The sequence below is a fragment of the Sinocyclocheilus rhinocerous genome, unplaced genomic scaffold (genome assembly GCF_001515625.1).
Source record: "Sinocyclocheilus rhinocerous isolate Xijiao unplaced genomic scaffold, SAMN03320098_v1.1 scaffold837, whole genome shotgun sequence".
NCBI lineage: Eukaryota > Metazoa > Chordata > Actinopteri > Cypriniformes > Cyprinidae > Sinocyclocheilus > Sinocyclocheilus rhinocerous.
In genome coordinates, this window is record NW_015650219.1 from 864,202 (window position 1) to 878,112 (window position 13,911).

Sequence of the window (13,911 nt, forward strand, 5' to 3'; positions counted from 1 at the left end):
CTAGTTCCATTTTACAGTGCAAATGTGAGACTTACAATACAATGTTTATACTAACATTTAAGTTCTTTTAAAACATTTCTTGATCAGAAATACTTTTGAATATACTATTATTGTGGAACATTTAGTTCTCAGAGACACCCACAGCTGAATTAGATATGCACATTTAATCTTGTAATGGTTAATCGGACTTGGAACACTGCCAATCAACCAACGAGTTCTCTAGTTTGCAACGATTTGAGAATAATATGAGAACATTTCCATTGAAATTAAATGGAGATTTTGACACAAGAAAGCATTTGAAAATATTGTTGATTTATGTAAAACAAGAGGGAGACAAAGAGAGAGAGCCTGAAGGCTTGTTGAGAAAGAAATCAAATCACCACAGCATATACCGTTTATTTTACCATTCCTTTACTTTGTCATAGTATAAGGAAATGGACATGCTGTCACTTTCCGTAAACAAACGTCCATTTGAGTGGGCGAATGGGACATCTGGAAGAAACAAGCGAAGGAGAACCTCTACGAACCTCCATACTACTCAAATACTTGACACAGTGTAAGTAGGTCAAAGGTCATGGGAACCACCAGTCAACAACCTCTTCCTCCCATGATTATAAACAACATAGCTGGATTATCTCTCTCAACGTCAGGAAAATTTGGGATAATCCTAGAATAACATTTTGTAAAACTGCTCCAGTCACATGAGAATCTTAGGAATAGACTGCAGTAATCTAATGTGTGCAATAAATGGCCCTTCAATATGTTTGTTTTATTTTGCTACTTTCAATATACGTAATAAATGGCCTTGGTCAAAAATTATCTTTTTATCCTCGCTTCACATTAAAAGAGGAAATTCATTTACAATCCTCATTTATAAATGAAAGAAATTCATTATTAAACAAATGAATTTGAGAAATTAATTATAATCCTGGAAAACCAGGAAACATTTGCATAATAGCAGCTAAAAGATTAAACAAAAACAGACTTTTTGGCCTTAAAACCATTAGAAGTTCAGTGCCAGGAGTCCCATGTTACAGTTCATTCAGAGTGCAGTGATCTCGCTGCTCATCTTCTACGAGTTTCAATGTTTTGCCTCGTGTTTCACAATCACTTACGCAACAGCAATTTGTTAACACTTTCTGAATCCTATACAGTCACATTCGTCAATCATATCATCATCGTCGTCATCATAGTGCAGTTGCTGACTTGACCTTGGATGACAACACTTGCCGGAACCTTCTCTTCAGCTCTCGCATGTTCGGGCTCTTTGGCCTGGCAAGGTGTAGTCCACCTTTTCTCTTCTCCCCATTTGCTCCTCCCAGCGCTCGGCTTACCTCTTGACATAAGAACAGAAAAGCAGCCTGGACGCTCTCATGGTTTTCCCTGGCCGAAGCCTCAAAGTAGGGCCCTCCCAATTCATCAGCCAGCGCCTTACCCTCGTGATCCGGGACCTGCCGGGCACGCAGCAGGTCGTTCTTGTTTCCCACGATGATAACAGGGATGTTGCCGCTGGGATGGATTCGCCGCACATGTTGGTAGAGAGGCTGGATGGTACGGTAGCTGTTGAGGTCATTGATGGAGAAGACGAGCACATAACCATCTGCCCAGTAAATGGAGCGGTTGATCTGCTCTTGACAGTAAAGACCCTCTGCGTCATCCTGGAATGAGAAAACTGGTGTTTTTATTCCAATTTTATATAACAATGTTTATGAAATTTACTAGCAATTTCTGGGTGAAAATTGATTCTACACCAAATTCTGTAAGAAATATGCTGATTTGGTAAACAACAAATATTTTATTATCAATGTTGAAAACCGTTGTTGCTGCTTAATATTTTGTGGAACTGTGATTAAAAAAAATTCAAGATTCTTTGACAAATAGGAAGTTCAAATGAACAGCATTTATTTGAAACTGAAATCTTTTGTAAAATGTCTGTACTGTCACTTTCGATCAGTTGAATGTGTCCTTGCTGAGTAAAAGTATTTATTTTTGAATAATAGTGTATCAATGTATCCACAAAAATTTTAAGTAGCAAAAACTGTCTTCAACACTGATAATAATAACAAGAAATGTTTGAAGTGTTTCTTGAGCACCAAATCATTTCTGAGCACCAACGATTTCTGAAGGATGAGTAATGGCTGCTAAAAATTCAGCTTTGCCAACACAGGAATAATTTACATTTTAAAATATAGTAAAATAGAAGACAGTTATTTTAAATTGTAATAATATTTCACAATATTACTGTATTATTTAACCAAATAAATCCAGCCTTGGTGAGCATAAGTCTTCTTTCAAAAATGTTCAAATATCGTAATGATTCCAAGTGTTTGACCAGTAGTGTGTGCGTGTGTATAATTACATTATTTTGGAAATGAACTGATCATTTTACTGTAAAGGAAATATTAGCTATAATATTATTTTAATGATTGCTGCAAATATAATATGCTTAATAGGTTTTTAACAATAATAGGGCTGACTACCAATAAGTAAGTTCTAACATAACAACGACAAAGTAAATTCTCAGTCATTATGACACCTATATATACAGTACACTACGCTTGAGCCAGGATCAGATTCATTCAGTTGAAGAGAGCCCTTCAGTCCACATGAGTCAGACTAATGAGCTTATGCCTGAACACACCCTCTTTATCTCCCCTGCGCTGCATACTTTGTTTACTGGCCAAATGTTTGAACTAATATTCCCCACAGTTCATCTGAAGCAGGAATCCCAAGGCAATGACTGAGTGATCTAAATGACTGTGATAATAGACCATGGGCACACTACTTGTGATGGATGTTTAGCTGAAAGATGGAAGGAAGTATTAGGAATGTGATTTGGAGGTACCTGCAGTGAGACACATGGAGTGTCCTGCACTTGTAAAGAAACTTGCTCCCCATCCAAATGAATCTTCCTTGAATACAAGGCTCCTAGAATTGTTGAAAAAAAAAAAAAATCCACTCACTAAAATGATAAACGTCAGTGTATTTTCAGTGTAAAATGCTGAAAGTCTCATAAATCTATTACGATTCATGGCAGAAATGATTGTAACCAACGGACTGAAACAAAAATGTCATGATGAAAACATTTTTACAGTTCAGCATATGATCATAGTATAGTAGCATTGTTTCATTATAATGTTTACCTGTGTTGGCTTCATAGTCTCCTATGAATCTTTTAGTAAGAAATCTTACAATCAGAGCTGAAAATTGAAACCAAATGGAAACTTTGTATCAGCATAAAGGCATAAGCAATGTCACACAGCTCGTACACAACTTTGCAGTGTTCCAGTGTATGTCGCACCCTGGCGTTAAACTAGCTTAAATATCCCCAACATCATCATTTTTCAGGATTAGAAACATGCGTACCATTTATTTATTAATGACTTTAAACAGAATAAACTGTATAAATATTAAATCACCAAAGTGCCATTAGAATAAGTTACTATGAAATAAAAATATGATGGCATAAAGTAAAATTAGTTGGCTATTACTTGTGCATATTAAAATCCACATTGTTTGATATATTTACCTGTTTTTCCGACATTGCTTGCCCCAAGAACAACTATTTTGACGTTTTTGTTTGGCACGCAGTCTAGTACAGGATACTCCGGTATAGGAACTAGCAGAAAGTTGCTAGAGCCGCTGCTCATTGTTCTTGGCTGCTCGATAAGAAGACGCATTTAGAAAGCTATAACTATTATTCGGCTGTGTAGAAATGCATCTCTTTTCCTCCGCTTTCTCGCGCTATATGAGCCCGCTCCACACGTTAGGTGTCCTCCTCATAACGCAATAAGCCTTCTGTTATCCACGTTTGCCAGACAGAGGTCTTCATAGACTGTTTTAATAAATGCAATCCAATGCACCCTAAAGCGCTGTATCCACTTCTGCACGACATCAATGTTAATTCTGCATACCGGCCCTCTAATGAAGTAACTAATGTAGTCTAGCAAAGTAGAATTGAACCGTTCACCACCAGCAGTTCCTGATCGCCAGATCTCTTTCCACAGACCGCAACTGCGCCTTCAGCTAAAAAAAACAAAAAAACGGACAAGCGAAGGGGCGTGAGTAAACTAGCGTGGCTCACTCAGACCCAGATTAATTTAGGCCTGTAAGATTAAATGTGATATGCTTAAATGTGTGTATTAAATGTATATTCATAAAAGTTCACGTTTGACTGAATGTTTATGCATTGATAGTGCATTTATATATTAATAAGCGTGCTATAAAAGAATGAGTGTATTGTTAAATTACTTTTTAATTAGTGTTAGCTATTTTAATGCTTTTCTTCGAAGCACTATCGTAAAGTGTCGATAGTAAAAGAAAGCACAGCAGCTGTTTCCTCACACGCAAATAGGCCTACAACCTTTACACTAAACGATAACGACGTAGTAGCCTCTTTAGATTTAGTGATTATATTAGAAAACTTAGTTTTTACTTCGTTTATATATATATATATAAATATATATTTCATCCTGTAGAATTTTACATTGTAAAATCAAGATAGAAAACATTATTTCAAACAGCTGTGCACCTGAGTTCATATTTGTATTTATTTATTTATTTAGTCATTTAGCAGTCATGTTTGTAGTGAGTTGTTCTGGTTTGTGTGTGTGTGTGTGTGTGTGTGTGTGCGCGCGCGCGCTTGTGGATGAAAAGACAGCACGGAAATAGCCGAGCGCCAGTGTGACCTCTAAGGTCGTCTCAATGTCGTGTTCTCCTCCCTGTCCAGGCTCCCACTAATCTATAAAACATCGGTCAAAAGCAACATAGTGCGTCCGGAGTGTATACATGACTCTGCGGTCGTTAAAGGATAAGTCGAGAAACCAAAGAAGAAGAAGGGCGGATGTATAAGAATCTTACTATGTAGAAGTCTTGGTTCATGAATATTAAATAGGCCCATTGATAGGAAGGTTACCAAACAACGTCAGTATTACCTAATTAATATTCATAGGGTAAGCCTTCGCCATAAAATATCAAAACATCAAAAGAATGTAAGGCGGGGCTATTACTATAGGGCATGTATGCTTTTTACAAATAGTATCCATAATTCACCGTTGTCTGCCTTTATATCCAATTGGTTCACTATGCTTTTCTGAGGTGAAATAAAATAATTAAATTATATTCTTATTTAAAATGCCACTTTTTTTATTTAATATCATACATCGGAATTATCATAGTTACTGATGCAAAACTTATTTGTTTTCAAAACAAGTAAAAATAGATCTTTATCAGGTTCCTTCAGATATTATTTTCTCACGATTATCCGCACTAATTCGATATCATTTTAGGCTATTTATTGTTCAGGGGATGTTACATTTACAAGACATGTAATTTTAGGAAATCATATGAATGATAAATAATGTTGAATGTTTTTAAATGTAGTGAATGTCATTTTTTCAGTATTTACAAATGCAAATATACCAGTTGTAAGACTCGCAGTTCTAATACCATAGACATTACACTGATAAGAAACATAATATAGACAATATAAATTATTACAAAATATGCTGTAACAAAATGTTTTAAAAAATGTAAACAAGATATGTGAAAGAATTTTTTTTTAATTGTCCCTTAAAATATTTTCCTAATTGACGCTTACGGTGACATTTGCATATCCTTTCTTCTCTATTCTATTCTGTGCTTTGTAAATTCTATGCTAAATTCCCCAGTATTTGTGAACCATGTTTAAAAAAAGTTCATGTGAACAGAAGTCTTGGCCATAGTAGGTTTCGTAATGTTGTGTACTGCGCAGCTGCTAGGCGCGCGCGCGCTTGTGGATGAAAAGACAGCACGGAAATAGCCGAGCGCCAGTGTGACCTCTAAGGTCGTCTCAATGTCGTGTTCTCCTCCCTGTCCAGGCTCCCACTAATCTATAAAACATCGGTCAAAAGCAACATAGTGCGTCCGGAGTGTATACATGACTCTGCGGTCGTTAAAGGATAAGTCGAGAAACCAAAGAAGAAGAAGGGCGGATGTATAAGAATCTTACTATGTAGAAGTCTTGGTTCATGAATATTAAATAGGCCCATTGATAGGAAGGTTACCAAACAACGTCAGTATTACCTAATTAATATTCATAGGGTAAGCCTTCGCCATAAAATATCAAAACATCAAAAGAATGTAAGGCGGGGCTATTACTATAGGGCATGTATGCTTTTTACAAATAGTATCCATAATTCACCGTTGTCTGCCTTTATATCCAATTGGTTCACTATGCTTTTCTGAGGTGAAATAAAATAATTAAATTATATTCTTATTTAAAATGCCACTTTTTTTATTTAATATCATACATCGGAATTATCATAGTTACTGATGCAAAACTTATTTGTTTTCAAAACAAGTAAAAATAGATCTTTATCAGGTTCCTTCAGATATTATTTTCTCACGATTATCCGCACTAATTCGATATCATTTTAGGCTATTTATTGTTCAGGGGATGTTACATTTACAAGACATGTAATTTTAGGAAATCATATGAATGATAAATAATGTTGAATGTTTTTAAATGTAGTGAATGTCATTTTTTCAGTATTTACAAATGCAAATATACCAGTTGTAAGACTCGCAGTTCTAATACCATAGACATTACACTGATAAGAAACATAATATAGACAATATAAATTATTACAAAATATGCTGTAACAAACTGTTTAAAAAAATGTAAACAAGATATGTGAAATAATTTTTTTTTAATTGTCCCTTAAAATATTTTCCTAATTGACGCTTACGGTGACATTTGCATATCCTTTCTTTTCTATTCTATTCTGTGCTTTGTAAATTCTATGCTAAATTCCCCAGTATTTGTGAACCATGTTTAAAAAAAGTTCATGTGAACAGAAGTCTTGGCCATAGTAGGTTTCGTAATGTTGTGTACTGCGCAGCTGCTAGGCGACACTCCCTCATTCCGCTGCGAGCTGGACCGACTGAAGGATTCACCGGAACTTCAGCCCGTGCGGCTGTCACAGTTTTAAATAGGGGTTCGGTCCAATATGGCGGAAGACGGATGGAAATACTGATGACAGTCCGAAAGATCGCCTCGATTTGTACGATGGTGAGTTTTTCCTCGCATAAGTGAGAGTTGCCCCGTCCACTGCGTCTAACCTGTGTTTGGATTAGCCTGCTAACAGTGCTAGCTCAACAGCTACCAGATAAACAACCGCGTCATGACATGGCAGCACAGCCACAAAAAGTTTGCACACCTCTCTGTCTGTGTTTATAGACGCAGTAGAAGTTTGGAGATGTGGTTAAACGGACTTAAAAGCATTTTTGTCAGATAATTTGCTATTCTGCTCAAGGGTAAAATGTATAGCCTAGCGTATTAGCGATCGACACACATAATGTCCATGTTTGATTAGCCGGACGGCTCAGCTTTATTTACCGTCAGATGATATCTGGCATGGGGATACTTTTCGATATGTTTACCAGTGTTTTGTAAAGAGGAAGGATGGACGGGGTAACAGGCGAGGTCATGCACGGGACTACAGTTCCTCCTGCTGCTGCTACTGTTGTTGTTGTTTTAACGTTATTTGAAGGACACGACTAAAAACTGATTTAATGAGCTCGGTGTCTTTGTAGTGCTAAAAGGGTTTACACGAGAACATTCACTGTAGATCAGACTTACAACGAACATAAAATTGAGTATTTGCTGTGTACATAATATTATTAGAAATTAAAATTTTAGTTATATGGGTAACTACTGGGAGTTCTGTTATTGAACGATTTCTAGTTTGAGTTTGAGATTTAGCTCGTATCAATCAGTAAACCCTTTCGATAGCAAGATATTTATGTGCCGATTTCTTTATTTACCAGCAGTCACTGATAAGCAAGTTATAGAGTTAAGGTTATCTTGTTGATTTAGCTTAGTCACCTCAGGGTGCCAGTATGTACTGTGTAAAAGAGTTATATCAAAATTACTTTTCATAAATTGAGTAAAAGTTATTGGTACATTGTGGCATGGGATCAAGGTTCATCAAGTATTGGGTTGACATTATATGTGAATTTGTATATTTAGTTACATTTTCCCACAGATTACCGAAATCATGATGAATCAGTTCCCTTTGGTGATTCATCCTTCCAGAAACAGAATATTTAAAATGACCACTCTAAACTAAATTAAAATGCTAAAAGAAAACACACACACACACACACACACACACATAAAATCAAGTTGTAAACTGCAATCATATTTCTTTTCCCCTCTCAATAAGTGTTGTTCCTATTGATGATCACACAGTTTTTGAAATTTCTTAATCATGGTTAATTTAAATTTTGTATACTCCCAGTTTCTGTTATTAAAATAAGTAGCTTTACCATAAACACAGCAGAAATGCCAGAAATAACTCATCCTATATTTGGGGAAGGGGGTCTTTGAATAAGGTGTTAGACGGTGGCGGTGTCTTTTGGGTCCAAAAGCTTGACAATCACAGACTTAGGCCTTTTAACTTCTGAGAACTCATGCATTATGCTTCAGATACTGATACCACTTACAGCTCTTCCTTGATGTTCTTCCCTGGTGAAACAAAGTGGGTTCAATTGCCCAGCAACTGCATCCTGTTAATTCCAAGCCTGGCATCATTCTTCACAAACAGGATGTTCCTGTTAGTCTCCAATAGGTCCAGGGTGTTCACTTGTATTTTTTTGAGACCCCATGAGCAAAGATAACCATTGTGGCTGTTCCCTATAGGGCGCCAATGCCTCTGCTTTGGAAAAGGAGATTGGACCGGAACAGTTCCCTGTTAATGAACACTACTTTGGGCTGGTCAATGTAAGTTTACATTTATTGTTTTTGTCAGTGAATGTGCTATAAATAGAAGATGACTTTGCCGTATTACTTTTACATTTTAAAGCACCTGTTTTTATGTAATGTGCTTGTGCCATCACTTAATAGCAGATTTGGCAAGCATGTATAAAAGGCAACAAAGTATAATAATAAATCCACTCCATATATCCAACAATGGTTTGCTTTCCTTCACAGAGACATTAATTGCAGATATGACACATACTATATGCACATGTATGTCATCACATGTCCTTCATCAATCTTTAATCTGTTCTTTGTTCAATCACAATCTGGTCACTCAGTTTGGCAACACCTGCTACTGTAACTCAGTGCTGCAGGCACTGTACTTTTGCCGGCCCTTCCGGGAGAAAGTCCTGGCCTATAAGATCCAGCCGCGACGTAAAGAGAGCCTGCTCACCTGCTTGGCTGACCTGTTCAACAGCATTGCAACTCAGAAGAAGAAAGTGGGAGTCATTCCACCAAAGAAGTTCATCTCCAGGCTGAGGAAGGAAAATGGTGAGAAAAGATCCCAGGTCCTACAGTAAAGGATTTGACTGACTGACAAGATGCCAGTTGATGTGGGTTAGTGGGAATATTATGCAGGTGCCCGCCCGGAGATCTGTAAAATGATATGTGAAGATGTTGCTAAGGAGGTAATATGCTGTTCTGATATATTTGTAAACATTCTGAATGTAAACGTGGATATGCTATTGTATATTGATTGTCTAGATAAACTACCAAAAGTTTGGTATCAGTATTTGTTTTTTATTAATACTTTTATTTAGCAAAGATGCCTTAAATTTGATCAAAAGTGACAGTAAAGACATTTATAATGTTACAAAAGATTTCCAATGTTCTTTTGAACTTTCTATTCTTAAAAAAATGTTGGTTTCCACAAAAATATTAAGCAGCACAACAGTTTTCAACTTTGGTAATAATAAGAAATGTTTCCAAATCAGCATATGAGAATGATTTCTAAAGAATCATGTGACACTGAAGACTGGAGTAATGGCTGCTGAAAATTCAGCTTTGTCATCACATGAATAATATTCAAATAGAAAACAGTTTTGAAATTGTAATAATATTTCACAATATTCCGTTTTAAATGCCATTTATTAGATCTGTATGAGATGAATGTGTAGCTGCTTGAACAGGTAGTCCATTTCGAGTCAAGATGTGAAGTTATGTTTTGCTAGTCAAAAAGTGAGTTTAATCGTAATATAGTAACTGATCTAATGGATTCAGTTATTACAGTTGTTAGGATGATTAAAACGATAACAGAGCAGCTCATAAGAGTCATTTATCATGAACCGGAATACACTGTTCATGCAGCCAGCAAAGACAACACAATTTATTGTTGTATAATTTTGCTTTGACTGCAAATTCAGAACTGACATAAAATGTAATTTCTTTTACCATGGTGCAGTAGATTCAGCTGCACTGCTGAATAGCTATGCAGTTAACACTGTACACGTGATTGAAATGCACAGCTATTAAATGATTAAATCATTTTCACACTGTTCATTTCTACTATTTATATATTAGACTTGCAGCTACCTAATGCTATCAACGCTTCCTTTTATTTTACCTGCAGAGCTGTTTGACAACTACATGCAGCAAGACGCACACGAATTCCTCAACTACTTGCTCAACACCATTGCAGATCTGCTACAGGAGGAAAAGAGCCAGGAGAGACAACAGAATGGAAAGGTAGTACAGAATGGTGGAAGCGGAGGAGGAGGTGGAAGCGGTAGCAGCACAGGAGAGGGTGAAACGGAGGAAAAGACCCAGCAGACCTGGGTGCACGAGATCTTCCAAGGCACACTGACCAATGAGACACGGTGCCTGAACTGTGAAGCGGTGAGTCAGAGGAGGTAGAGTGAGTCATATGTACCCTAAAGGGCTCTGGCTTTCATTATTGAGATATGGGATGAGTAGTTGTGACCATGTTTTCGTCACTTTACTTTTGACTAATCGGCATCTGGGGGATTGTATGGATGTGATAGTTTTCAACAGTGTGCCACAGCACAAAGAACTCTGTTAAATGTTTGGATTGTGGAATATGATGATAACACTCCTCGCTGAACTGAGATGTATGTGTGTGTTTAATAGTAATTTTAATACAAAGCTTCAGGTTTGCTGCGATTGTTAGTAGGGCTGCACAATTAGGCCCAACATTTTGTGATCTATATATTAATATGACTAAAATTATTATATATATATATATATATACACTAAGATGATGATGATGATTATTACTACTACTAAATACAATATTAAAGAATGAAATATTAGTATTGTAATATCTGACAACTTTTAAAGAAAGTATAAAAAATTATATAATGTAATAATAAATTTACATTTATATTTATATTGTTACATAATATTGTAATATAATAATATTATAGATATCTATAATAACTGTAAAAATACAATACTAATATTTATGGCTGTGTTCATTTCTCCTTTTTTAAACGTTAAACCATCAAGCTTTTATTTGGTGGATAACCGTAGAGAGCCCTTCAAGCGTCTCTTGTGTTGACAACAGCTGGTTTATAAGTGCTTCTCATAGCAAGTTTGAGGTTGGCACATGTTGTGTTTCCAAATGCATGTTATAAGCAACCCAAACTCAGAAATGGAAATGTCCATGTTTTTCATTTGATGATTCTGAAGGGTGCTCATGGGTGCCCTTTTTCCTGCCATCACACACCCTTGATATACTGATTTGCTGAGTTGATGCATTTTCCACTGCATGCTGCTACTCTACAGTCTCTGTGATATTACATCATTGAAGAGTAGAGTAGACACAGAGGAGGACAACAAGGGCTTAAGGTTGCATTCGGGACAAGGTCTGGCTGTTTTTGGAAACACTATGTATTATGAAACACATCAGCATATTTCTCCAGGGATTCCTTACAACCGACCAGTCGTTCAGACAAGCCACCAACTAGCTGATTTTGATAATATATAGTCTTGCATAATATGTAGTCTTAGAATGTATGACGGGTAATCATGTCCTCTTTCGTCCCAGGTGAGCAGTAAAGATGAAGACTTCCTAGACCTTTCAGTGGACGTGGAGCAGAATACCTCCATCACACACTGTCTTAGGTAAAGCCACAAACATAATTGGAAAAAATGTCCCATTGGTGAAAATTCTTTGTTTAATGTTTATTAATGTGGAAAGATAACGTGTTGTCTCTGCACTGACAGGGGATTCAGCAACACAGAGACCTTATGTAGTGAATGCAAGTACTACTGTGAGCAATGCAGAAGTAAACAGGAGGCTCAGAAAAGGTATGTAGTTCCAACAGACTGGCATGGCTGAAATTACTCTTGTTCCAGTGGCTCATTTGCTGTGATATTCACTTCAACTAATGTAAGGCTGCTGCATATGCACCGCCCCTGTCTATGTAGTATTTCCTTCCTTCCTGAATGCATCTTGGGTGTTGTACTCAATGCATTAGTGTGTTGGTTCTTTGCGAGAGAGAGATTTTAATCATGGAGCATTTAACAATTACAGTTGCTCAGGAAGTTGGCCATAAAGTGCAGTCTGAGAATAGAGATGGAATTTCAAGTTAAAATTGATCCTGTCTCTCTTCCTTACAGGATGCGGGTGAAGAAATTACCCATGATCCTGGCCCTGCACCTAAAGCGCTTTAAGTATATGGACCAGCTTCATCGCTACACCAAGCTCTCTTATCGTGTAGTCTTCCCTCTGGAGCTGAGGCTCTTTAACACCTCTGGCGATGCTACCAACCCTGATCGATTGTACGACCTGGTGGCTGTAGGGAGAGATTTTAATCATGGAGCATTTAACAATTACAGTTGCTCAGGAAGTTGGCCAATAAAGTGCAGTCTGAGAATAGAGATGGAATTTCAAGTTAAAATTGATCCTGTCTCTCTTCCTTACAGGATGCGGGTGAAGAAATTACCCATGATCCTGGCCCTGCACCTAAAGCGCTTTAAGTATATGGACCAGCTTCATCGCTACACCAAGCTCTCTTATCGTGTAGTCTTCCCTCTGGAGCTGAGGCTCTTTAACACCTCTGGTGATGCTACCAACCCTGATCGATTGTACGACCTGGTGGCTGTAGTGGTGCACTGTGGGAGGTAGGTTTCTGACGTAACAGTCAATTTAAAGGAGTGGTCCACCCAAAAATGAAAATTTGCTGAAAGTGTACTCCTCTTCAGGCCATCCAATATGTAGATGAGTTTGTTTCTTCATCAGAACAGATTTGGAGAAATTTAGCATTGCATCACTTGCTCACCAGTGGATCCTCTGCAGTGAATGAATGCTGTCAGAATAAGAGACCAAACAGCTGATAAAAGCATCACAATAATCCTCAAGTAATCCACATGACTCTATGAACTGAAAAGCTACATGTTTGTAAGAAACAAATCCAGCATTCAGGCGTTTTATTAAACCATCACTTCTGGTCATAATACCAGTCCATAATCCATAATAACACTTCATCCAGTGAAAAAGTACATCCCTTGTTGTCCTCTCACATCAAAATCCACCAACATATTTGTTTAGAACTGTTTTAGACTGTTTTCGCTTGTAAATGTTTCTTGATTTGTGCATACTTCTCTCCTGATTCAGACAAGATTACTTATTTCACCGGAGAATGCAGTATCATTGATAGAGTACTCATAATTTTGCCAGAAGCAACAGTTTGAAATTAATAAAATCTTGATGAATTTGTTTATTACAAACACACAGTTTTCCACTTAACAAGACGTTAATTGATAGAGTCATGTAGATTATTGTGCTGCTTTTATCAGCTGCTCGGTCTCTCCTTCTGGTGGCACCCATTCACTGCAGAGGATTCATTGATGAGATTTCTCCAAATCTGTTCTGAGAAACACACACACACTAGAGGTCTGCTACCCGACCCGAGCCCGACGGGTCCCGAAATACTTCCGGGTTTCGGTTCGGGTTCGGGTTAATGTTTAATGAATAGCTTCGGGTTCGGGCTCGCGTTTATAGCTAAACTAAAACTATATGCAGTAGGCTACGCTGCTTTCATAGACGCACGCACACACATTATTGCACACGACAGCACAGCACGGAAACTTTTATTAGTAAAATAGATTGGACAGGCTACTGACTCGCAACGTTATATTTCTCT

General features: G+C 37.3%; 2 protein-coding genes across 2 annotated transcripts in view; one reads left to right on the forward strand and one right to left on the reverse strand.

The window, feature by feature from the left end:
* Positions 1-315: 315 nt before the first annotated feature.
* LOC107711561 (ras-like protein family member 11A-like) lies at positions 316-4,003 on the reverse strand. The gene is made up of 4 exons (XM_016516549.1): positions 3,530-4,003; positions 3,144-3,200; positions 2,846-2,928; positions 316-1,658 (listed from the first exon to the last, which is right to left on the reverse strand). The coding sequence occupies exons 1-4, from the start codon at positions 3,678-3,680 to the stop codon at positions 1,188-1,190; spliced, it is 762 nt and encodes a 253-aa protein (XP_016372035.1). The 5' UTR covers positions 3,681-4,003; the 3' UTR covers positions 316-1,187.
* Positions 4,004-6,893: 2,890 nt separating this feature from the next.
* Positions 6,894-13,911, forward strand: part of usp12b (ubiquitin specific peptidase 12b) — an 18,717-nt gene continuing 11,699 nt past the window's right edge. Inside the window, exons 1-7 of the mRNA XM_016516561.1 lie at positions 6,894-7,051; positions 8,684-8,764; positions 9,082-9,295; positions 10,374-10,639; positions 11,811-11,887; positions 11,990-12,073; positions 12,692-12,889. Of these exons, the coding sequence (XP_016372047.1) occupies positions 7,004-7,051; positions 8,684-8,764; positions 9,082-9,295; positions 10,374-10,639; positions 11,811-11,887; positions 11,990-12,073; positions 12,692-12,889 (968 nt within the window). The 5' untranslated portion in view covers positions 6,894-7,003. The remainder of the gene's footprint in view (positions 7,052-8,683; positions 8,765-9,081; positions 9,296-10,373; positions 10,640-11,810; positions 11,888-11,989; positions 12,074-12,691; positions 12,890-13,911) is intronic.

Coding starts and splice junctions, on each gene's coding strand:
- LOC107711561 (XM_016516549.1), bottom strand. CDS start 3,680: ATGCGTCTTCTTATCGAGCAGCCAAGAACAATGAGCAGCGGCTCTAGC. Junction 3,201..3,529: donor AAGCAATGTCGGAAAAACAG/GTAAATATATCA, acceptor TTCAATTTTCAG/CTCTGATTGTAAGATTTCTT. Junction 2,929..3,143: donor AGACTATGAAGCCAACACAG/GTAAACATTATA, acceptor CAACAATTCTAG/GAGCCTTGTATTCAAGGAAG.